Source organism: Etheostoma spectabile, chromosome 7 (genome assembly GCF_008692095.1).
Source record: "Etheostoma spectabile isolate EspeVRDwgs_2016 chromosome 7, UIUC_Espe_1.0, whole genome shotgun sequence".
Taxonomy (NCBI): Eukaryota; Metazoa; Chordata; class Actinopteri; order Perciformes; family Percidae; genus Etheostoma; species Etheostoma spectabile.
Window position 1 is genome coordinate 28,963,866 of NC_045739.1, and position 26,563 is coordinate 28,990,428.

At 41.1% G+C, this 26,563-nt stretch overlaps 2 protein-coding genes across 2 annotated transcripts; one reads left to right on the plus strand and one right to left on the minus strand.

The window, feature by feature from the left end:
• Positions 1 to 678: 678 nt before the first annotated feature.
• On the minus strand, positions 679 to 9,047 carry samd10a (sterile alpha motif domain containing 10a). The gene is made up of 5 exons (XM_032520111.1): positions 8,771 to 9,047; positions 6,811 to 6,992; positions 2,560 to 2,728; positions 2,316 to 2,462; positions 679 to 1,025 (listed from the first exon to the last, which is right to left on the minus strand). The coding sequence occupies exons 1-5, from the start codon at positions 8,781 to 8,783 to the stop codon at positions 1,003 to 1,005; spliced, it is 534 nt and encodes a 177-aa protein (XP_032376002.1). The 5' UTR covers positions 8,784 to 9,047; the 3' UTR covers positions 679 to 1,002.
• A 12,457-nt stretch (positions 9,048 to 21,504) lies between these two features.
• Positions 21,505 to 25,321, plus strand: emilin3a (elastin microfibril interfacer 3a). Its single transcript, XM_032520044.1, has 4 exons — positions 21,505 to 21,990; positions 22,190 to 22,309; positions 22,436 to 23,082; positions 23,263 to 25,321. The coding sequence occupies exons 1-4, from the start codon at positions 21,839 to 21,841 to the stop codon at positions 25,221 to 25,223; spliced, it is 2,880 nt and encodes a 959-aa protein (XP_032375935.1). The 5' UTR covers positions 21,505 to 21,838; the 3' UTR covers positions 25,224 to 25,321.
• The last annotated feature ends 1,242 nt before the right edge of the window (positions 25,322 to 26,563 follow it).

Below are 26,563 nucleotides of genomic sequence, written 5' to 3' on the forward strand. Positions count from 1 at the left end.
CAGTTGGACCCGAGGGATATGAGAGGGTCCCGGAAGTGAAGACAACACAAGGGTTAAAGTAGATTGCAGAGTTATTCTAGTGGTTTCTTACCAGAGTCGGTGACGCACGACTGATGTCAAACCGCAGCTCACCTACTTCTGAAGAGCTTCATGTTTTCAACACGTGATGAATCTACAGCTCCCTGTCACTAGACACAACTGCTTAAAACATAGTAACAAAGAGGGTTTTTGTTATGTAATGATATTAATATTGGAAACACGTCAGGTGCGTCTGCTGGTTTAGAGGAGGTGGAGTCATTGTGGCAAGTGTTACATTACCGGAACAGGACTCTGCAGCAGACCTACCACAAATTAAATATGAATCCTTTCGGTCCAGAGAATCCAACACATGTAGGAAATCCTGCTAGCATCGCGTACCTGTCTGAGCGGGTCGACATCATTCTCCCGCACTCCCGTTCGGGTGGGATCTTGCGACCACGGAGCCGGCTTCGGCTATAACCATGGATGGATTCCTTAACCGTGCTGTGGGATTCTGGGTAACGTAGTTCCTCATCACGTGCTTCCTCACAGCTGCTCTTTCAAGGGTAATGTCACACAATCTTGACCTTTACGTAGACATTTGCGAAAAATAAAATACAAAAAATAGTAAAAGCACTAATATTTTGATATTTTTATTTATTTGTTTTGCTTTTTAACATAAAAAAAGTCTTACAGAGAGAGAAAGAGGTAGAGAGAGGAAGAGAGAAATGGTAAACAATGAATCACAGAATAGAGCAATAAATCGACAAAGCAGATTGTCTCGGTGCTTTTTCATCACAGTTCGTAGTCAGTCCGTGTCCGTGTCTGTGTCTGTTGTGCAGAGAGGGAATGAAAGGCTGCCAACTTCCACTCAACATCCCCACTCTGGAACTCATGCTGCTGCTCGCTGGATGCAGCCCACATCTAATTCACATTTTTATTTGAGTCAATATCCCATCATTTCCACTTCTTCCAGCAATCTGGCTATGATATCCTTCCAAAGGAACCTGTGACAGAGAGAAAGATTTACGCTTTTGGGATTTTTCCAAATATTTAAAGCACAAATTGAACATTTTGGGAAGCACACTTATTTGCTTTGAGGCAGAGAGTTAGATGAGAAGATCTAACGTACACCTAATTACAACACACGGGAAACTTAAAGACTGAAAATGGAGGAAAACTGCTCATATATTAAAGATATTTCCTATCTGACAGAATGCGCTAACCTATTTTTATTTTCTTTTTCCTTTCACAGGAAAGCTGAAGACATGAAAGGGGAAAGAGGATCAGCAAAGGGTCACAGGTCGGAGTCGAACCCATGGCCACTGCGTTGAGAAGTAAAACTCTATACATATGCACTCGCTCTACCAACTACGCTAACCCGGCCACACGCTAACCTACTATCTATCAGGATGGCCTACTCCCTCTATAAATCGACATTTATAGATATACTGTATATAGAAGGAGTAGGCCATCCTGATAGATATTTCCCACTTAATAGAATGAACTAATGTACTCTAAACTACATTTATAGAGGGAGTAGGCCATCCTGATGGATATTTCCCACTTAATAGAATGAACTAATCTATTTAAATTACATGTATAGAAGGAGTAGGCCATCCTGATAGATATTTCCCACTTAATAGAATGAACTAATCTACTTTAAACTACATTTATAGAGGGAGTAGGCCATCCTGATGGATATTTCCTGTCCGACAGAATGACCTACCCTACTTTTAACCATATTTATAGAGAGAGTAGGCCATCCTCTTAGATATTTCCTACCCGACAGAATGAACGGCCTTACTTTTAATTATATTTTCAAAGGGAGTAGGCTGTCCTAATATATAATACTGCCTGGCTCTGTCCAAAGCCCACCAGCACCTCGAAAGCTCACTAATTAACAGGCATTATCTCAAATGTTTTATTCTTACAAAAACTGAAGTGTAAGAGGGATTATGTCTTAAGAGAATGTTTGGCCAGGCAACCAGTTGCAACTCCAGAGAGTCACTGGCCCCAGCCAAAAAACAGTCCACACATAACCCCTCACAATCTACAGATTAAACATAAAAAAGATATAGCCTGCCGATTAGTGAGCTTTAAAGGTGCTGGTAGGTGGATTTTGTTATCTTTGGATGGAGCCAGGCTAACTTTTTTCAAGTGTCCAGTCTTTATGCTAAGCTAAGAAACTGCTAGCTGAAGTTTTATATTTACAGACATGAGAGTGGTATCAGACAAACACGTGTGTTTCCCTAAAGCTCAAACGGGATGGAGTTGTGAAAAGTAAAAATACACACCCTCGCTTCTGCTGAGCAGCTGCAGGTTGCGTCCCTCCTCCTGCACCTGAAGCTGCAACACCTGTTGCAGCAGCTCCTGCCGAAGTGTTTCTTGTACTAGTCCCATCCTCTCCAGCTTCTCCCCATTCAGTCGCAACAACGCACGGCCTGGAGGGGAAGCAACAACAAAAAATGTCGCTTTCATTTTGCGATTCTTAAAGCCATCTCCCATTCTTATGTCTTGTGATTATCTTAGCAGTGTGACCTGTGATGGCGTGCTGGGAGAACGCCTCCACGTAGGTTAGGTAGTTGTGTGGACAGTGTTTCTTCAGCCATTTACAAACATCTTGTTGGGACCAGAGCACGACAGGGCGGATCAGACTGGGCTGTGTTGGGCTTGTGTGATATATCCCATAACTGTCACTGGATCGGTACTGCAGAAAGACAGAGTTCAATTTGAGGAATACACATATCCGCTGTCTAGCTAAGCGTTAGATGAGAGGATTGGCATAAAGACTATGATGAATGTTTCAAACTCATTAAAAACACACAAGGATGATTGCGACCACATGTGTATGCAGATCTTCTTCAGACTTCTGAGTTGTCTGGAGATCAGCGAACATGCAGCCGCAGGAGCAGCAGCTCCAGCAACAGCAACATCACAGCAGGGGGGGCATGTAGGTCAGTGTGATCCAGCTCTTTAGTCTTGAGAGAAGTACAGGATGTAAACCTACGAAGGAATAATCAAACTAGGCCTTTGATCAGTCAATCAGTTTTTAATAATTCAGCAGGTTCAGCTTTTCTCCAACTCAAAATTTTCTCAGATGCAGGAAAGTGGGGCTTCAAAAAAAGGAAAGAGGAAAAAAGGCTGGCTTTCTTGTGGAGCGAGACTTTTGCTAGAAGTCTGCTTAATGTGTCAGACTGATGACTCTATCTGATTTAGAGGAACATTTCTTATTATGGTACTGTATGATTCTTAAAATACAATTACTAATATATTTAAATGCCATCTTATTAATGTATTTCTCTTCTGAAGCTAAGGTTTCAGTATTGTGCATTTTTACATTGTAATAAGTGTTTTTTGTGTCCATTTGTATTAGTCCATCCATTTGATAGCTACTCATTATCCATCACGTGATCCGATGAAAGACTCATCCAGAGCCATAAACAATAACATTTCCTCTTTGGGAAATATGTCCTTATGTGGCTTCAAATCCAACATAATGAGTTGTTCTTCAACATACTCTTACAAGCTTAAACAAAAACCCAGCTGATTTCGCTCCCTGCTAATTTAATGTCTAGCAATTAAACCAAACACATGGTTCAAGTCTCATTATCCGTGATTGTTGTGAGTAATATTGTCCAACACACCGAAAAGAAATAGGTTACACGTAGCACAGAACAAAGCAGCTCGCATGGCACTTCATTGCCCACACAGAGAGAAGAAACAATGAATAATCATCAGCCTTGTGTAAATGTAAAACAAGAGAATACGTTACGCCCTACTGCGTTTTACGCAAAATATCACCACAATTAAAACAGCTTTTATTGGTATTCTTTCCAGACAGACATTGTTTCACATATGAGGATACTTGTATTTCCCCTCATGTAAAACCAGTTTAATACAAAGAGGAGAAAAGAATCAAACAATAGTAGTATATTGGGATTCTTTACTAGGTTTTCTTTAAAAGGAGAGGATTTAGCTGCTTAAAGAACTAGTTTTGCTCCTAAAAAATGTAATATTGATGGAGATGTATTTGTGGTTAGCGTGAGTTGTTGTGATGTTTTGTATCAGTGTTTGTATTGTTGAGTCATACTGTGAGAAGGGATGTCAGAAACTCTGTATCATAAATACGTGTGAGCGTCCGGAGGAGTAGCTACTGCTGTTGTCACAGCACATGGAGCTAATGGGGATCAAAATAACAGGAAGACAAAGAAAAAAAGACACATTCAGAGCAGCAAGAGTTTAGTTTTCTGCCTCCTGACTGGCTTCCAATCCACCATGGTCCTACAATTTATTTTATTTTTATACTTCCTGCTCTACACTTAAAGAACACTGGGTGTCTGTTTCTGTCATTTGACATGTACCGTTCAGCTCCTTATGCATTCTGCAAAGCCCTGCATTGCTGCTGTTTGTGAGTCAGTATGTGAATGTTTTGACTTGTGAATTGAGCCTTTGTGTGGATGCCTCTATTCTGAATGATCACACAATGGCCGGTACTTCTCACACTGTGTAGCACTAAATTCAAGAGTTATTGTAATGGCATTGTAATGTTTCTTAAACATTTCATATGAAGCAGGCAGTTTCCTCAATTCATCAGAAATAAACCGTTGTCTTATACAGACAGCGTTCAAGTCAAGTAAGTGATACATTATTTGACCAATCCAATGTCAGATAAGTATGAAAAATGTCACAAATCACAATATTCTAAAGCCAAAGATAATAAGAAAATAGCTGGTTTGGTCTCAACAGTCCAAAATCCCCCAAAAATGTCCAACTGAATGACTTGTGTTGGTGAGAGAGACTATAATGAGTGGTTCTGGTTTTAAGTGGTTTACAGTATACTAGTGAGGAGTCTGTGGTTGCAGAGTGGATACAAGTACAACTTGTAGAATAAGAGTCAATAAAACCAGCTAAAGCATGAAAAGCGAAACTGTGGAAGAAGTGAAAGTACTGAACTTAACATGTTCCTTCCAAACACACAACCCTGACTAAGTTTGTGTTCCTCAAAACAAAAATAAACCAGCCACTACATTATGTGCATCCAAGAGGATTGGAGCAAACAAACCATGCATTGTGTACTACTCTGTTATCAGCCCAGCCCAGTTCTGTGTTTGCGGCTTTGGCTTCAGCTCATTACTTCTTTTTAAAGAGTCTTTGATAGGGTGAAGACAAAGACATGGGCTTTCTGACTAGCGACCAAGGGCTTTAAATGAGGACAGTTTATAGCACAAATGGATCGTCTCTCTTGACAGCGAGCAGGCAATTCTGTTATCAGATCACAAAACAAATATCGACTCAAATATAAAATTTAAACTGGAACAGAAATAATAATGATAATAATCTTTATTTGTAGAGCACTTTTCAAAAACAAGTTACAAAGTGCTTTAACAAGTGTAAAGACAAGAGACAATAATACAAAAATACAAAAGCATAAAAACATTGAAAGACTGAAATACAGTTAAATATAAAATTTGTAAAAAACAATGAAAATAAAAGGGATAAAATAAAGTCAAATAAGATCGGGAAAGGCTCTCCTATAAAAGTATGCTTTAAGAAGCGACTTAAAAGAGTTGACTGACTCAGCTGACCTGATGTCCTCGGGCAGGCTGTTCCAGAGCCTTGGGGCCCTGACAACAAACGCTCTGTCCCCTTTAGTTTTCATTCGAGACTCTGGAACAGATAGCAGACCTCTGCCCGAGGATCTCAAGGTGCGTGCTGGTGTATATGGGACTAAAAGGTCAGAAATATAACAAGGCGAGAGGCCATGAAGAGCTTTAAAAGTGATCAATATAATTTTTAAGTCAATTCTAAAACATACTGGGAGCCAGTGTAATGAAGCTAAAACAGGAGCAAAAGCTACTGGAAGTGGACCTGACGATGGTTCACGTTAAAAAAAAAACGCTTAGCACGCTGTTTCTTACGCTGTAACAATAATAGGCTGAATACCGTCAAGCATCCGGTATCAAACTAAATTCTGTTTCATTCTGCTGCCAGTCAACAGTGTTGCTGCAGTATAACGCAAGTGTTGGAGGCCCAGTGCTATTTAAAGCCATACTAAAAGGCTGTTAGAGCCCATAAAGCCCCTAGGGACAGAGCAACATCCATTCTCTGCTATCAAAGTGTCCATTTGCAACAATGTGTGGTGACCGGCCTCATTTGCCAGACCATGATTTTTTTTTTTGCTTTCAGACTTTTCTGTCCAGAAATCTGAGCAAAGACTTACTGAACACCACTGAGGATCATTTCCATGTATGCTCATGTTGATAAGACGAGGAAAATATTTGTTTTGATGAATTCTTTAGTAAGCATTAGATGTGTTCTGTGTCAGCATGACTTTATGTCAGAACGCAGTGGGACTGACAACGGAAAGGAAAACACACAACACTGCTCCTTCCTTGCTTTTGTCATGGAGCTATAATGCTCTCTTCTTCCGTTTGATGCGACCACTACAGTTGTTTTGAATCACAAAAAGGATTTTCATTATTCAATTAAATATTAAGGATCACTTTTGGCTCAATTGAGATTCACACAAACCAAATGCCTGCACTTAGTGATTTGAAATCAGAGACATTTTAATTCTCCTCCCTTTTTGTGAGAAAAGATTTTAAGAAACACGAGGGGGATGCTACCGTGCATAGATTTCCATTTTTAAAAAATGACGCAGAGGATACAGTGATTTTATAGCAAAAATACAAATTTCTTATATTAAACCATATCTGCTTGACCTTGGAGAATAAGGATAACCCAGTGGATATCCCACTACCGTGTTGGGGTCATGTGGGTGTTCAGTACCTGGAGGGCGTCTGTGCCTGGCTGCTGCAGCAGCTTCACTGTCCTGCCTCCTGCGGTTTTCTGGCCACGCCCATCATGCCAGGTTAGATTCCCACCTGTCCGTCGACTCAGCTGGTGCTTGAAGCCCTCAGGCAGAGCCCTGTACTCCACAGCTGGCCTGCAGAAACTGAAACTGGATGCCGCTGGAGAGATAAAAGCAGGAGGTGTAATGATTAGACAGCTGGATCGACATGTAACCACTGACAATGTAAAGACAGCATCAGACATGCTCAACTCTACGCAACTTGAAAGCAAAAGCCAGATTCAAACCCACCTAGACACCCTGTCATTCAGGGATGATGTCATTATGAAGTACCTGCTCGTACCTGCTTTACTGATAGTGAGCAGGCATGAGGTAATGTTCAGTCACCTGAGCTTGCACAAACTCATGAGTAATTCACGGAAGTCAGTGTTCTGCTAACACTATTACTTTTTGCAGAGCTTGTAGGTGAATGTCGGAGCTGTGAGACGAGCCACTTTCTCATCATTACGAGGCGGCCTGCAGGCAAACATCCAAACTCTCTCAACGGCAGGCAGCTTCCCAACATCCAGTAATTAAAGAAAGTGTGGAACTACAGTAAACATGCTGTTACTGGCACAGATCCTGGTAGAAAGCCACGGGTCATTACTGATTCATGTGCCAGATTGGAAGAATTTTCCTACCGTGTCTGAAGCGTGTGTGCAGCGGTGTTTGTGTCGTGTGCGTGCTAACGTGCATTTTCAAAAATACTTAAAGTGAGATGAGAATTTCAAAAGAGGACATAACGAGAGACTGTCAGGGGGGGACAAGGGTTGGAAGAGATGAAAGAGTGTCTTTCGGTTTTCTGGCTTCCGCGCCTCTCCTTTCTGTCACTCAACATCTCCCACTGAGAGCGGAGCAACGCTGAGAATTCTGCGATCATCAAGGCAAACCAGCAGCACCAGATTATTATGAATACAACTCTGTATGAGATTTCTGTCTCTTTGAGGTGTAACTCCAAGGCTGCGTATGCATCAACTCTCCCTTTAGTGTTATTATTTCCCCAGGCTGCTGCAGGAACCACAAACGAGCCCCTTTCCGGGATTAAACACATTTAATTAAGACCACTTGTCAGACTGACTTTTTTTCCCTTCCTTTAGTTTTGCTCGTCAACAAGCACACACATAATATGCCAGCATTGATAGAAAAAAAAACCTGTGAACAAAAATCGTACTAAACATGCGGTGAAGTGTCAAGCCCGCCAGCAATATGTTTCACTTGGTATTTTGGTTGAATCTGATCCAGAGATAGGTAGATTAAACAGAGAGCAACACATACTGTAAGCTACACCAGCTGTGCTTTTGTTTTGTTTTTTACAAAGACTGATGCATTCATAATAAAATAAAATAAAAGATGCTAATCACATACAATTGTACACATATAAGACCTCTAACATTTCCTTTAGGATGAATAAAGTGTCTATCTATCTAGCTATCTATCTATCTGTGGGACGTTAAATGGTAGCTGTCCAATAGAGAGTAATTTAAATGCAATAACTGACCCCAACAGTCCCACCGTCAGACTGGAGACACTAGTCATGGACCATCAGCAGACCACCCTGCATCCTCCTCCTGTTTCCTAAAGACACCATAACGCTCCTGTATGTCCCTACAGTCGTCCATACACCACTCAGAGGTGTAGTATTGTTTCCTACGGTTTGTTTTTTTAAATCTGTTTTTTGGTAGAATGAATATCCATGTTTAAGGTCATACAGTATGTTCTTTCTCAAATTATAGTACAGCAGGCGTTTTGACAGCATACGCGACTACTGGCAAACCGGCCATACGAGTACTGAGTTAAACCAACAAACGTTCTTTATGTGGAAGTTTCCATTGAACGGAGGCTATGTCAAGGGAAATTTCGACGAATTCATTTAAATGTAAGCCGCAGAAAGCTGCCTACCGTCCACAGCCATGGTGTTTCCGTGCCGTAGTGGATCTAGTGAGAGTCTCCCATCGTCTCCGGTGACCGACACACAGGCTGCGGGTCCTGCGCCCGCCTCTCCGCCTCTCCGCGTTGTGTTTACCGACAAAAGTTTCAGCGAGGTCTGGCAGGAGAAATGACGCTCCGCGTCCTCTCAACCGGTCCGACTGGGGGAACTGTCTTCAAACCGGCTCGCGTCGCTGCGGGTGTCTGGGGACTGAAGTTGTTGAAGACATGACAAGAATGTCCCAGAGCAGCTGGCTCCGCTGGCTTAGGCGTGCGCGAGAAGCGCGCGCGTGCTACATGTGTGGCGTGTGTGGTTTTATATCTGTATCGTGAGAATCAGACGCGCGGCTTTTTCTCAAGAGCCCGCGTGAGCGCAGTGAGCTCAAAGTGCAGCCCCGGGGCCCTGTAATTATCGCAGCCAGTGGAGACTCTGAAAAACAGCCGGATGAAAAGGCTTCCCATCACTGCAGCATCCACCGTAAGGAATCCCCCCTTTGCTTTTTGCTAAAGAAAGGCGGCTCTGTGAGCGCCTGTGGCCAGTGGGCCCTCTCTGAGATGGGCCCTCTATGTGGGGTTAGTCCAAAAACACTGCAAGACTGTATCAGAGAGCACCAATCCTGTACCCACCTAATCACAATCATTCAACCTGCATTACATTTGGCTCCATTTGGTTCTTTCGTTGCCATTTATAATTTTTCCTCCCACATTAAAAAAAGAAAAGAGAAAGAGAAATAGGTCAAAACCTGAGCATCAGGAAAATATGAGGTCACAAAACAGGTCAGAGCAAAAACTATTTTATAATTGAATAAAAAAGGCAGTACAATGAGGTACTTAAGAAAAAAAATTGTGGGTCCTATTGGCTCCCATTAGGTCCCACCAATTCCCACTTTTATAATAATCATGACCCCTTTAAATGACAAATGCTGCTATTTGTCCAGCCTGAGCAATCCATCAACAACATGAGAGGTTTTCCATTTATTAGTTATATATGCTCCATAACCAAATTCAACTAATTATCAGTAGAAGGGGCATGTGGGATCTCCCAGTAAGAATAAGGCATAGGGAAGACTGGATTTTGTTTTTCCATTGCTACACATCTTGCTAGAGCTGCAGGAAGTAGCTGAGGGATTGTCCCTGAAGGGTCCGGACTAAATATATTTCATGGTTCTCATCTGTGTATTTATAAATATCTCATATTTTTGCATCCGGCTGCTCGGGTTTTGAAATCTACAAAACAGCAAAACCAAAATTCGTATGCTGCTGCACATGTTATCATGCGGTTTTATTTTTTTTTAAACAGATAAAAACATGATTGTCCTCTTGAGACAGACTTTGCCAGGGGACTAGCGGTGCAAGTGTGATGTTTCAATTGAATTAACCCTTGTGTTGTCCTCCCGGCTAAAGAAATTGACAAATTTTTCAACATTTTGTCCCCTAGGCTTCCGGCACACAAGTTTTATTTTTTTTTAAGTTATGTTTTTTCAATATTTTCGATGTTTTTTTTACACTACTACCAACTGATACAACAAGTTTTACACTTATCTTGGAATTCAAGGTCAATAAACCTAATTTTTGAGTTTAAAAAGCAGAAATATGCTTTACAATTGAATAAAACACCCAGAATCCAATAAAAGTAGTGTACAGATCCCTCATTTTACTAGAGAAGAGGGTTACATGGAACCATCCATGTTTATTTCTGGCAATTTGGTTAAAAGAAAACCATATTTCCGCTATAAATATTTTTTGAAAGTGGGTCAAATTGGACCCAAAGACAACAGAAGGGTTAAATGTTTTTATGATGAAACTTGATTGGAGAGATCGAGGTGAAACCCTCAAAATAGGACACAGGGCCTTGCGTGGCACGCGATCAGTGTTAACAGTGATTGTGTGCAGGTGGTCAGTTGTGCAGCCATAGAGAGAGGTGTTTATCACAAGGGTATCTGCAGACTTTGAGTACTTTAATGACCTTTAACAGAATACCAATGTTTTCACGAACAACTGATACTCAAGGCGTTTGCTACTGCATCTCTGTTTTCCCCCACACCGCTGGTGCACCATCCCATATAGTCTGATAATACGTTTACACGGGGCCGGCTATTGTTATAAACGGACATTTCAACCTCTCCGTTTTCAAAAATAACATCGTGCACAGCTGTCCGTTTTCAGAAAAGTGTTCGTTTACACGCACCCGTGCATTTATGCCGTCAAGAGCACGCCAAACCTGTAGGTGGCAGTGTAACGAGACGCTAAAGCCCATGTAAGCCAATCAGAACCCCTAAAATAGCAACAAAAGCAGCGAATCACTTCCTCTCTCTTCTCTTCCTCGGCTGCCTAAACCTCTGTTTGTCTCAGTTTACATGCAAACGTGCAAACAAAGTTTTCCAAAATCTCCACTCTAGAAAATCTTGTTTTCAGAGGCAAATCGTCCGTTGGCGTCTAAACGGAGGAAAATGTCTCAGTTTTTCTAAATACCCATGTGCATGTAAATGGGTTTGTCTCCCCCCGATGTGAGTCGGTGCAGATTTGAGTTGTGCCTGCTGAGATTTAAAACGGTTTACTGCATACTGAAATTTGTGAAATCCATGAATTAACAAACTTTTTCTCATAACAAACCATAACAGACGATGGGAATCCTTTCAGAAACGTATCTATCTATCTATGACTGATTGATTGCTAACGTTAGCTCATAACGCCATTCAACTGACCTCCGTGTTTGATGCTAACTTGTAGCCAGCAGTGAACCAACTTGGTTAAGTAGGTCCATTTTTACTGTATTGACATTACAGAAGTCTCTCGTTAGCATATTGTAGGCATCTTGTTGCTAAAGTGACGCATGCGCGACTCAAATCTGCACTCGACTCACATTGGGGAGTGACAGGAGTATCATTCTCAAAATAAAGCTGTGAAAATTCCCACCTTGTGGGTGGCTCTTGTGAGCTGGGTAGGAAGCAGGATAAGGTGTGGTGGGCTACACCTGCTTCACAACTGCTTAATTGACTCTTTGGCCTTTAAAGAGGGCAGGAAGCTCTCTCTCACAGCCAGGAAATGTTTCCTTTTGATTTCAGTTACATTTTGAGTTTCGTTTACTTTATTATTTACACATTCACTTACACTCACGCACTCCCTACACCACTGATAACACTGATACACATTTTTGAGTTTAAGTAATTATGGGTTAAATACAACTGGCTTTAATTTAATCCTTAATTCTGTGTGGTCTCTCTTCTTTTGTCGGAAGTTTTAAGATGGTTCACTACATTCAGGGTTAGGTTTTATTTTGATATCTCAGGACAATGACACAAATAATAATCAATCTCCCCAAGATTAAACTCAATTCCTCTGCTTTAAAAGTTTAACGGCAGGCTATAGTTTGACAATTTGGGGAAATCTGTTCATTTAAACAAGAGTGATACCAACTGTGGCAGAGAATGTTTTTACTTCGGTAAAAGTAGCAATATTACTGTGTAAAATAATCTAATAATGAAAAGTACTGCATACAAAATACTGCAGTACAAGTGCCTACCCATTATCAGGAAATTGTACTTAAAGCATCAAAAGTATTCATTATGGAGAGTTGTCGGGCTTGAGCTAACTATAATAACTATAGCTACTTTTGATCAAAAACAATGCATCGAGTTCGATTCCCACTGTGATACGTCAGCCAATGTGTCCCTGAGCAAGACACTTAACCCCTAGTTGCTCCATGGGTGTGCAGCCTCGGACATATAAAGCAATAGTGAGTTGCTTTGGATAAAAATGTCAGGTAAATGACATGTAATAATGTAATATATTATCAAATATACAATGAGTCACAGTCAGTGCCATTTATGGGGTGGTGAAGGCTCAGTGGATAGGACACATGCCTTTGGTGTGGGAGCTCCAGGTTCGATTCCCACTGCCACCAATGTGTCCCTGTCTGAGCAAGACACTAACCCCTAATTGCTCCAGAGGCGCGCAACCTCTGATATATGACTATTGTAAGTTGCTTTGGATAAACGCATCAGCTAAATGACACGTAATGTAATATTTTATTCGGGGTGGCATTCTCACGATTCCATTCAGAAAGAATTTATGATTCAAAGAAAGCTGGGCATTATATTTTGGCTCTTACTGCAGTGCACAGTGTGCCAAAACATTGCCTTCTGTCCTTTGCCCACTGAGCTGCAAACTGACAGTTACGCCAACTGCTCTTGGTGAAAGTCATGACAGGAAAAGGCAGAAAAAGGTCTGATAGAATAAGCATTAAAGTTTAGTGCATAAACCTGAGGGGATCTGACAGTCTTCTGTCTGCATGGAATTAATGTCATCAAAGTATAATTTAATGACCGACATCTCCCTCTCTACTCAGTGGATCGTGTTGTACCATTCGTATCATTTTTATAGTTTTCAGTTTTATTTATATTTTAGCGCATAGTCCTCAGGTAATTAAGTGGTGGATTGAATAAACACCTGCTCAGCATGAGACTGCAATCATACAGCTCAAGGAATTCAAAAATACAAAAATTCTGCTTCATATATGTTCCTGGGTAGCTGCAGATCAGTAATAAGCTCTCCAACTGGCATTCATGAATTCTGTATCTGCTAAAGCAAAAGCATAAGAAAAAGGTCTTATCAGTGAGTAATCAGAGTAATTGGAAAGTACCAGTACCTCTCCAAAGGTAACAAAATCCCCCATCACTTCTAAGTCTCACTTATTTACATATCACACATTTGCTTATTCCATACAAAATCGAATTGTAATAATGAGCTATAGTTTGTGAGCATTACAGGTGCTGATGGGTAACTTTGGACGGAGTCAGGCTAGTTTACAGTCTTTATGCTAAGCTAAGCTAACTGTCTCCAGCACGAGAGTGGTATCGATCTTCTCATCCAACACTCAGCAAGAAAGTGAACAGGCATATTTCCCCAAATGCCAAAGCATTCTAAGACCCTGTAGTGAACATAGTACTCACAGCAAACATGGGTTGCAAATATACATAATAATATATTGGTGTGCTACAGCAACATATTTAGACCTCGAATTAAAAAAAACCCTAAAGGGTCACAGCATGAGGAAATGTAGATAATTGATTGATTAAAATGATTTTGACTGATATTGCAATTCACAATTTGCGATATTGGAGGGAATAGTAATATCATCATGGTGTAATTTTGGTATGTACCAAAAAAAGACTTTTTTCTTAAGTCTGTGGAATACGACTTGTAGGTCGGGACATCTATGCAGAGCAAAAACACTGAAAAAATATTAATCCCCCCCTGCGTTTTGACAGTCCACGTTCAAATTTATGTATGCATAATGTATGCATCATATAAGTAACAGGAAGTTTGAGGCTGAGGGGGAAGGTGGAGCGGGCACAGAATGCCGTTCAGTTTAATTATGTGCCATATGGGTGCCTTGAATGTCCTGATTTAACATTTTCTCTTTGGGTTTGTAAGAATCAAAAGATTCCAAGAGTGGATGCGAGGCGGAGTCCCCTGCTGTCTTTTCATTTTGCATTATGTGATTGATGTTTATTTGAAATGACTCCACACAAAATCTGCCAGATATTCTCTTACATCCTCCCACAATCAAATGCCTGAATTACATGCAGCCATCTTCCTATTCACCACTGGTGATTCCTGCCTCATTGGCTCTGGTCTACTTCTTTTAAACAGCGGTCACAGAAACACCATGTTTATCCCAGCTACACCACAAACTGCACATGGGATTATAAACCCAGTTGCCTAGTTTGAGGTTAATTGCCAGGGTCTGGGTATAAGCAGTTTCTGCAGACTGGAGAATTGGTGCTCCTCTTAAACTTTAAGCATGTACACGTTTGGCCTGGTTAGAGCACTAAAAGATGAAAGGGACCATTTAAATATATAGTTTCCACAGGAGAGAACACCAAAGAGTCTCAAATATTAATAGTAGTCATTGAGGTTTACTCTGAGCAGCAGACTTTTGTTTTAATGTTGTATTTTTTTCAGCAATTTAGTAACTTAGTAACTTACAATTTAGTGTTTTTTATGGTCATTCCAGACGGTTCAAAAAGGCAGAGTTAATAGTTTCTTATTGAGCAATAATTTTACCCACTTTAGCAGCGGTTGAGAAGAACAAAGTCTTAGCATTTGGGAGAGAGAGAGAGGGTAGAAACTGAGGTGGGAGTTTCTCCTCTTCATCAACGACATCTAACCCAGAAGTTAACACAAGGGGGCAGTCTCATTCTGTGTACCAGCGACATTGTACTGTGGGATTGTACTGCAATATTTCACCATTGTTCAATATTATATATACAAAGCCATAATTGCTTACTAACTTCTACTCTACTACTATTTACAGTTTGTTAGTTTTCTACTTTATTGGATACTGAAACGGATGCAACCTCATTATTACTATTATTACACTGTTGCTGTTTGTTAATACTTCGAAACCAGTGGTGGAATGTAACTAAATACATTTACTCAACTTCTGTACTCAAGTACTATTTTGAAGTACTTGTACATGAGTATTTCCACTTTATGCTACTTTATATGTCTAACTAAATGATGTACCTTTAGCTCCACTACATTTCTTTGACAGCTTTAGTTACTTTGCAGATTCAGATTAATACTGCAAGATGATACAGAACCTCCAGTACTGTAGTACAAAACTGACCATTTAGCAATGTAGAGCCGACTATCCTTAAGAGAGGTGTGTGTGTGTGTGTGTGTGTGTGTGTGTGTGTGTGTGTGTGTGTGTGTGTGTGTGTGTGTGTGTGTGTGTGTGTGTGTGTGTGTGTGTGTGTGTGTTGGCTGTCTCCAGATGTGTACACAACGCAAAGTGAGTCTGGCAATAGCAAACACAGTGAACTTCTTGGTCAGCTTGTGAAGTGTGCCGTGACCTCTGGCTCCACATGTGGCCACCAAATTGTGTTTGTTGTGGCCAACATTTGTCCTTTTTATTGACTAAATTCTTAAGATAGTGACACCTTAGAATCAATTCTAGTACCAAGAGCAAAAAAAGCTTCAGTCAAAAACTACTAAAACAGAACAATCTTACATAAAGAGGTAAAAACAACCAAAATACATTTAACTATGGGTGCACCGCCACAGGAAACGAGGATCAGGTTTGTGTAGTGTTGAGACCAATTACTCTTGTTTGTTCTTTTTTACGTGACTGTGAACATACAGGAGCGGATATAGGCCACTCTAAAACAAACAATGCGGCAAATTAGATTAAGATTTCCATGTTTCTATTTGTAACAAGCAAATAAGTGAAGCGATTGGGGTCAAACAATGTTCAGAATAAGGTTCTATTGGCCTCCTAGTGTTGGTTAGGTTCACTTTAGGGTGTGAAGAAACTATAAAAAAATGTGTAAACCTTTCACACTCTTTAGATCATGCTCCAACTCATCTGTTATTCTATGCAAGTTTACACAAAATGCTGAAAATGGATATCTTATTTGAGTCGGCACTGTTGGGAAAGCATTGCCAAAGCCACATAGTCCAGTAAAGCATTGACTTTGTTGAAAAGCAGACACACATAAGGAGATTTACAGGCCAGCTCAGAATTTAGACCGCTAGTGTTAAAACTAAATAGCCACAAAGGAATAGGGAAGGGATCAACACCAATGCAACTACCCATATATGGTGTTCTCTCCTTTTTTCATGCAAGCTAATTTGGCCTCACCCTGTTCATAATGTGGCGATGTCGAGAAGTCCATGAACAGCTTGAGCCTGACGTGTGCGTTATGACGGGCAGGTGAGTGGAAGCTAAAACAGCTGTAACTGTGTGATGCCGTTCAAGGAAAACTCTGGGTGGAGCTGCCACCGGCCGGCAGAATAAAGCTGCACTTGTTTCACAGCACCAGAAAGTCCGAGCCTGGATGCTGAGTGCTCTGCAACATGTTTCACATGATACAATGGGAGCTTGTTTACAAATCAGGAGGGTAAAAGAGCTCACGGAGAATATGACACACACACACACAGAGTTGTGTATCTGCACTGAACAGGGTGTTTCAGGTAAAAGAAGTCGGATCTGGTACAAACAGGATACAGGAAATGGGCCTGCTTCTAAAAAAAAAAAAGAAAAAAAAAAGGGGTTTATCAAAAGATCCCTGCAAAATAATGGACACAGTGTTACTCTTGTTCAAAATAAGGTCACAGCAAAACATTTGTTAAGAATGTGTGTCATTAATGGTGACCTGTACATATAGTCTATATACACTATATATATGTATAGGCAGTTTTATAAATCAATACGTGTTGTACTCCAACAAATTACTTTATGATCAAAGCCTTTCATCAGCACAGCATTTTCTATAAGTAGAAGGACTCAGATCCTCTAATACAAGTTAAAGTCCTTCAAACAAATCTTACTTGTCAAACAGTACAGTGAATTATCAGCAAGATGTACCTAAAGTATCAAAAGTCCTCGCTCTGTAGAAAAATACTTTTAATACTGATGTTTACCGCGGCATACGGTTGTATGGCTAATTAATAATGATGGCGTCTTTAAACTGTTGGCTTGTGCCTACACCGTTCAGAGAGTGAATACCAAACACTAATTCTGGAAACCCTCTCTCTTCTCATTAGGGAGGAACCCCAAGTCCTGGGCTTCTTCGAGACCAGGTTGCCCCCCCCTCTCTCAGACTTGTTGTGATGACAACCACACATTTTTAGGCATTAAATATATGATATTTAATATTTAATCCTTGTCTCCTATATAGGTGCATTGCATTTTTTTTGTAATGGCGGTATTGAAACTGATACCGTTGCTATTTTTAAGACACCGCGGTATACCGTATTACCCCCCCAACCCTGATGGGCGTTGGGCTTCAAACTTTAAATTAAACATTTAAATGAAACCTATGGGCTAAAATATGTGCCAACAGAAACTGAATCTGAATCATTTATATTTGAATTTCAATTGCTAAACTTAAATCATGGTTACATTAAGTAACGTTAGGTTAGTCCAGTAGTTAGTCCAGTAGATTTCCAACCTGTCCAGGTAACATTAGGTTAGTCCAGTAATTATCCAACTAGTCCTGGTAACATTAGGTTAGTCCACTAGTTATCCAACCTGTCCTGGTAACATTAGGTTAGTCCACTAGTTATCCAACCTGTCCTGGTAACATTAGGTTAGTCCACTAGTTATCCAACCTGTCCTGGTAACATTAGGTTAGTCCACTAGTTATCCAACCTGTCCTGGTAACATTAGGTAAGACCAGTAGTTATCCAACCTGTCCTGGTAACATTAGGTTAGACCAGTAGTTATCCAACCTGTCCTGGTAACATTAGGTTAGTCCACTAGTTATCCAACCTGTCCTGGTAACATTAGGTTAGACCAGTAGTTATCCAACCTGTCCTGGTAACATTAGGTTAGACCAGTAGTTATCCAACCTGTCCTGGTAGCATTAGGTTAGTCCAGTAGTTAGTCCAGAAGTTATCCAACCTGTCCCGGTAACATTAGGTTAGACCAGTAATTATCCAACCTGTCCTGGTAACATTAGGTTAGTCCACTAGTTATCCAACCTGTCCTGGTAACATTAGGTTAGTCCACTAGTTATCCAACCTGTCCAGGTAACATTAGGTTAGTCCACTAGTTATCCAACCTGTCCAGGTAACATTAGGTTAGTCCAGTAGTTAGTCCACTAGTTATCCAACCTGTCCTGGTAGCATTAGGTTAGTCCAGTAGTTAGTCCAGAAGTTATCCAACCTGTCCCGGTAACATTAGGTTAGACCAGTAGTTATCCACCCTGTCCTGGTAACATGTTACAGACTGTAACATGAAGAAACTTTATGTAACTGTAGTGGTGTAGTTTCTTCATCATGTTGATTAAATGGTCAACAGTTGTCAGTTAAGACCATGCTGAACTGTAAACTAACACCAACCTTTACTGTGTTAGTGGGTGTTTATCAATGGTGTTATTACGACTTTTCATATGTTGGTTGAAGCTTGTGTGTCTACAGTTCTATTTAACCTTTGTCACTTGCAATTTACTGCATATCATGTGGTAGCTCAGTAGCTGGGAGCGTGTACCTTGTTGTAGTTGCTGATCATATTTTGCCCTGCATTTGTTTAAAAGCTAGAAGCTACTGGACTTACATAATAGCCTGTTAGTGTCGGTAATGCATCGCACGTTGCGGGCAAAGTTGACGACAACAGATTCTCCTCCTGCAAGCAGACTGACGCTGATTCACATTCTCCATCTCAACAAAAAATTGAACAGCACAGTTCACAGTTTCACACCCATTTCATCCAGTGTTTTGCATGCGCACACAAATGATGTGTACTTGCTGGCCGGTTCCATTTACGTGTTCTCCAAATGCAACAGAGGAGCCTGGCCTAGCCTCTGGAGGACCTGACGTGGAAGGACCAGTCGTACCCACTACAGCCTATGGTCCAACCAAAGAAGGATCCTTGACTTTGAGGAATGTGGTCTATCTATTGATCTGCGCTCGATTGCTCTTCCTTCATCCTGATGTCTGTCACAGTAACTTGAAATTGAATTTTGTGAACTAAATTTAAATTGTGAGAACTGAATGTGAAGATACATAGAGAGATGAATTTTCATTGATAATCATATGTTATTGGATTTCAGTTCCAAATGAATAAATTCAATTTCAAACTATACTATTCAGATTCAGTTTTTCAATACAACTATGCAAATTAAACAATACAATTTCAAATGATGTGATTCAAATTCAGTTTTTCAATGCAATTATTCAAGTTTAGCAATTCAAATTCAAATTTCTGTTGGCACATATTTCAGCCCATAGAAACCATCCGAGAAGTTTAGAGAGAAAAGAAAATTGCTTACAATGCGCAGACATGTGAAATGTCACACTACACACCTTTTTTTCCATCACAAATCAAAATGGTTGGGAACCATAGGATTTATCTTTAAAATCTTAAATTTGTATAATAGCTGCCTGATAAATGTAATGGAGTAAACAGTACAATATTTCCCTCTGAAACGTAGTGGAGTAGAAGAATTAAGTAGCATAAAATATACTTCCCAACACTGCATACGCTAGAAAACACAGACTTTCAAACTGTTATTAAGGCAATTAATGGAAACTGATGGTATTTTGTTAGCTCCCTCATCACCCACCTTCTTTTGGACTATCTGCATAGCCACCTACAGCTTTGAGAACCATATAACTATAATAAGGTACATTTTTATCTTCTAAATTAATCACATGCAGCCCTGCATTCTCAGATGTAATAGAATAGAGGAACAGACAGGGTGAAAAAGCGTAATCAACAGTTTTAAAGACCCACACAAAATGCTTAAATTTGTTAAGAACTTTACTGTAGTGTTACTGTAGTTTAATTTGAGGGCTTTGATTTGATTGACTAAAGTTTTTAGCTTGCCCTCCAAAAGCTGATAATGTAATCCATATTTCCCTTTGAAATGCAAAAGCTATAATTTAGTAATTGATTATACATGCAGTTAAACTATGGCTCCGTCTAACTGGCCCTTGAGTCTTTAAGTTGTGGTGCAGTGGGGTTGTCAGGAGTTTTTCTATACCAAGGGCGGTGAAGTTCTACAACTGTACAAAGACTAGTGTTGTGAATGAATGTGTGGGCTTGTGGGGCAAGGCACTCAGGCATGGGTGTGTACTGTCACAGCCTTCAACACAGGGTATTTGTTTTTATTTGTTTTCAGTCCTGGAGGTTTGCTGTTAGGTTGATGTTTAAACTGTGTGAAGTAAAAGAGCCCAACAAGTTTCACAGATTTCACTTTAGAGACTGCAGAGGCATCCCATAACCTCCCCAGTATCCTCACAGATCATTCATTCTAGCATCAAAAAGATGTGTGGACTCCAATGCTGAACAGATTTCACACATTGTTATATATTTTGAGTATGCTAATTTGGTACCACACAATATATGACACTGTACTAGAGATTTTTGATTATTGATTAATTGTGTATATTATCCTGTTATCAAGCCACAAGACCAAACATTCTCTGGTTCTCCTCAAATTAGCTTTTTGACATTTGAAGACTTCACCATATAAATATTGGAATTTGACTACAGTAAGTACATTTACTAAAGTACAATGTTGGGGTACTTGTACTTACTTCAGTTTCATTTCATGCTACTTTATACTTCTACTCCACTACATTTTGGAGGAAAACATTGTACTTTTTACTCCACTACATTTATTTGACAGCTTTAAGTTACAGATTCAGATAATTAAACTTAAAACATATCAATTGTGATGTATTATTATAGATTAAACTACCTGGCGGTATATAAAATAGTAGTAAAGTAGTACAATTACACTATACACAATACAGACAAGTCTTTTTTATACTCTAAAGAACAAATAAATAATTGCTGACTACAGCCACCTGTAATCTTGGATGATTATTTATGAATTACCCTAAAATGTTAAAAATATAAATAGCCTATTTTTGGACAAGGCCTGGTGTTGTACACTTTGGTTGTGATGTGCTATTTCCCCTTTGGTTTGCCGTGAAGTCACCATGGAAAAACAGCTCATGGGAATATAGCCTTCGCCCTGATTGGCAGAAAGCAGCCTTAAAACTAAACGTATAAAGAAAACTGGATTTTCTATAAAGTTGAGTACTACAGAATACCAGGGGAATAACACTGTCACTCTGGTGTTACTTTGAGGAGGTTAAGAGGGAGGAGCTATGCAGATGGTGCCAGTGGGGCCCTATTAATGACATCTGTAGTCCGCCATACTCACAGTGGACTGTTGTCACTCTAACAGAGTTCACCACACCCACAGCCAGCAGCAGGGTCAACATCCACAGGGTGGCATTCTGCTTTATAGCACAGCAAAAAAAAAGGTGGAACTGCAAAGACCTCTTTTTCTGATGTCAATTTTGTAGCCTTTTTTCTGAGTTTTTAGTGTTTTGAGATATATTGTTTTGTCAGAGGCCTGACAATTCCATAATTTCCAGTTCAAGTGGATGGAGTGGAATATTTAGCGTATTAATTGCCCTTGACAGAGGAATACCATTTTTTGTGAGATAACCTTTCCCTCCGTTTGAAGACTCCTTTAACTACACTTTTTACTTTCAACACTTGGATATTCAAGTATGCATTTTGTGATAGCTGTAAGTCCTTTTGTGTTCGTGGCTCTATTTTTGTCACTGGTCGAAACCAAATTCTACAGACCACTCCAGTTTAACCAGTATAAATCTGGGTACAGTCAACACCATGGCCAAGGGAAACCCACCAGCAGACACAAGTAAGTCCTCTTTCCATCTCTCTCTCTTAGTCTTGTACTCTGGAGAATCAAGTCTCCATCACTTAAGATATTAATTTACATTTAGCTTTGAGAGACAAAAACTTTATTTTATTTATACTTTGTATTTGTAAAGCCAGTTAGAAAATCATATTTATGTGTCCCACCTCTATCCTGTCATCTTTTCCCTACTCTCTCAAAGGAACCACTGTGCCTATGTGGTTGAAAAGACAGTGTCCTTCACCCTGCAGGATGGGGCAGCCCCATATGTCAAAGCTGAGTACAACAAGTGTTCCTGGGGTCAAAAATGTCCAACTCTCCAGTGAGTAAACCAGCTCTTATTATGCCAAGTTGATATTTAAAAAATAAATTAATTCACATGACTTCAGGGTACAAAATTCTGCAGTCAAGCGCATGTTTCTGACTGATGGTTGTTTGTTCCCCTCAGGTATCGTCTGATGTACAAACCAATCTACAAGGTGGCACATAAAACCGTCACAGAGCTGGAATGGCGTTGTTGCTCTGGGTATTCTGGTTATGGCTGTATGGAGGGACATCCAGTTTACCAACACCCTATGAAAATGATGCCACCTTTCAAAGGCCCACCAATGAAAGGCCCACAATTAAAGGGGCCACAGTACAAAGGTCCTATGTTCAAGGGCCCACATATTAACACTGCTGTGAAGGCCAACCCATGGAGTCAACCCAAAGGACCTTCCTCCGGCAGTTTCAACTCTTACCCAATGGGCCGCTTTGGGCCTCCAAGGACCTCCTCCTACCCAGACACCTCCTTCGAGCCTTATCCATCTGAGCCAGAGCCAATGCCAGAGCACCAGGAACCACATCAAACAGAGCACCAGGAACCACATTACACAGAGCACCAGGGACCACATCACACAGAGCACCAGGGACCACATCAAATAGAGCACCAGGAACCACATCAAACCGAGCACCAGGAACCACATTACACAGAGCACCAGGAACCGCATCACACAGAGACTGACCAAGAACATGAGCATGAGCATAGCCATGGACCTGAGGAACATATACCAGAGGAAATCAATCCTCCTCCGTCTGGTGGTGACCAGCCCCAGGGTGAGACCATAGGCATGTCTTAATTCCAAACTAAACACAATTCTAACTGGGTTTGACTATGTAGTGTGTTCACATCGGGTAGTGACAAAATGGAGCATAGCCACACTTTTTAGAGTCACATTGGGCTCTGAAATACTAATTTATCATTATTCTGTTAACAACGTTCCTCTCTCTCTTTAGGCCCAGCTCTAGACGGTGAGACAGAGGAGCGAATATTTCGAATGGAGGAGGATGTGAGACGTCTAAACCAGGGTCTGGAGATCCTGAGGGGAACTGTGAATGGACTGGAAGCTAGTCTACGAGCCTCGCTGAGAGAGGACGCCAACAGGATGCTGTCAGCTCTGCTCTCTGCTGTCCCTGGTCTTGTTCCTGCTCCAGTTGTAGCCTCTGGTCCTTCCACTGTAGGGTTTGTAGAGATACCTGGGGGAGACCCTGAGACAGAGGGTCTAGATGGCAGACATGTGTTTCCAGGCCTTACAGAACTGAATGGAAGGGTTGAGGAGATCAGGACAGAGCTGCAAGCCAAGACAGCAGAGCTACAGGAACTCAAAGCAACAGTGACGGGACATGATGAAGCACTGAAGACGACATTGAATAGATCAGGAGTGGTATCAGACTCCAATGGCGATCTTGGGGAAAATGCCCAGAAGGCTTTGGAGAACTTCATGGACGCCAAGCTGAGTGCAGCTAGGACAGAAATTCTTGGTGGGTTTGAGAAACGTGTAGAGAATGCAGAGGGCCGATGCGAGGAGAAAGCTGGGCATTTGGGTCGTCAGTGTCAGAGGGAGCAAAGTGAGAGGCAGGAGCAGATGGAGGATGCTCTCGAGGTAAGTAACACACCCTTAAGAACAGAGCTGAGAAACCTCCAGGCAGAGATTCATAGTTTAAAGGCTACAGCAAACTGCTCTGGTAGACTGAGTGGACTGAGTGAAAGGGTGCACATGCTGGAAACATCAGTGGCAGGCCTCAACCAGTCCCAGGGGCACCTGAGAGTGGAGCTGGGTGGACACAAGGACCACATAGAGGGAATGCTGGAGGGGCGTCTGGGGTATGTAGAGGCCAAGCTCAACCTGACTGGGCAGATTAAAAGCGATGAGTCTGGAAGAAGGAGGGGTGTCACAGACTCAACTGAGACAGGACAGGGCATGGAGGCCAGAATGGAGGGCAAATTGAGGTCTCTGGAAGGCCGTTTACTGATGGCTTTGGAGGAGCTGGGTAATGTCACTGCTCCTGCACTGTTGGAGGGCCATGCTGTCCCCACTCTGGAGACAGAACTGGAATCCCTCCGTGGGAGACTAGAAGTGGATGTGGACAGAGTGCAGAAGCACCTGAGCAAGCTTGAGATTCTCTGCACCTCTTCATGCTTCTCACCTCAAAACCCATCTGCTATCCAGGGAGACTCTGCATTGCCAAATGCTAACCTGACAGAGCAGCAGAATGTGAAGGAGGCACTAAACATGCAAAGTGACCAAATAAATAGCCTCAATATAACACTGCAGGACATCCTGAGGCGTCTGACCCTCCGGGACCAGCAGAATCAAGCGGAGGGAGATTCTCCCATCCAGGGAGAGCTCACAATCCTCAAGTTCAATGTCCGCTCAGTCAACCACACCCTCAAAGGCCTCCAGGATTCTCTGGGGACAATGGTTCAAAAGGTGGGTCAAGCCAACAGCTCCTGGCATGAGAGAGAGGCTCGTCTGGCCCAGCAGATAAAGGGTGTGGTGCAGCTGGTTGGGCATCAGGCTTCCATGCTCGGGGCAGGTGAGCGCAGACTTATCCGAGTTAGAGGTGAGCTGCAGGAGATGAAGAGACGGCTAGTTGAGGAGGTCCGGGGCTGCCGGAGCACAGCTATGGGGGTCCAGAAAGAGGTAACTGAGGTTGGAGGGCGTGTTGCCAGCGTGGAGGACCAGTGTAAGGGCCTGAATAACTTGGCAGAGGACCTGGACAAAATCAGGGAGGAGCTGGAGAGACAATCAAATGGGCTTCTAGTGCAAGTCAATGGGACTCTCTCCAGCCATGCTCAGCAGCTGTCTGAGCTGAGAGGAGGACTCAGAAACTGCACTTCCCAGGTAGAGCCAACACAACAGATTTTAGAGCTGGAGCCAGAGCTGAGACGAGGGGACACCTTCACTTTGAATTAGTTTAGTTCATATGGACAATACTTTTAAAAAATGAATGAAAGAGGGGTAATACTGCAGGTTTAGTATGGGTCCACTAAAACCCCATCTTATTATTTGAATTGTAAAATACAATGGTTTTGAACCTGCACTGAAATAGTGGGTTTAGTTAGCTTACATTATAAAATGAAAACAAAATGGCAGCTAATTCCCACTGTACTAATAACACACTAACGTGAAATTAAATCATAAAGGTGCTAAAATGAAATCTTTGTTTTAATGGACCATTATTTAGAACATCAGAGATTGAGGAAGAGAAAAACAACAGCAAACTTCACGTGGTACTGTATTGTTTCTGTAGAGCTTACATAGAAATTATTGTATGTAACGGTTGTTTACCAATGTTTACATGTTTAAGTTTTTGTATTGATTTTTCTTATGTCTAGACTAGAAGTATACGAAATATGTTTTTATACGATTTCAGGTCTTGAGCCTCCCTGTCTATTTGATTGTACTCTTGCATAAAATGTAAGCATTTCAAATTATATAGTTTAATTTCAAGGTTTAGCCATACCAACAATTCAATAAACACGTTTCTTTACTATTTGTGTTTTCTTGGTTAACAGATGTGCCACACATGAGTTGTTAGATACATAACAATATATATATATATATATATTATATATATATATATATATATATTAAGGTCTGGTCTCACCCTAAATTTAATACAGAAACTAGTCATGTTTCTTTTTAGGGGAAACCACAAGAGGGCAATAGAGAAGCATTACTACTGTTGACTGCTGGGGACTAGGGAGACTTGACTTGACTGAAGCCATGTTCGGTGTATAAATGATGGTCTCTCGCCTAAATATTAAGTTCACAGGGACAGTTGGGACTTGCTGCCAGAGGAAAATTACAAATTATCATTTTTGCCAAAGTGATACAAAAAAAACAAGGACTTCAGCAAGCCTATTTCTCTCTCTCTATCTCTACCAGCCAGTTGTCATTGGACGTTACAATAAAGCGATAGGTGACCTTGCTTATAACCCTTGCCAATTGGTTCCAGTTCCCCTATAGACTAATGACAGCTATGTGAGAGATAGGCCCACTGCTGTGTGAAAACGTTTTAACCCTTAACCAAAACATGTGGTAAATAACACACACACACACACACACAACACACACACACACACACACACACACACACACACAACTACCTTCCCTCCATTTCTTAAAGTGTAAAGATAAACGTTAATGCCAAAAGAGAGAAATAACTCAATATAACGGTACTGTCTATAAACCCATACAAAGACAAATAAAGCGCTCTCACTATGCTACACCACACTGTCACTACTTTCCCG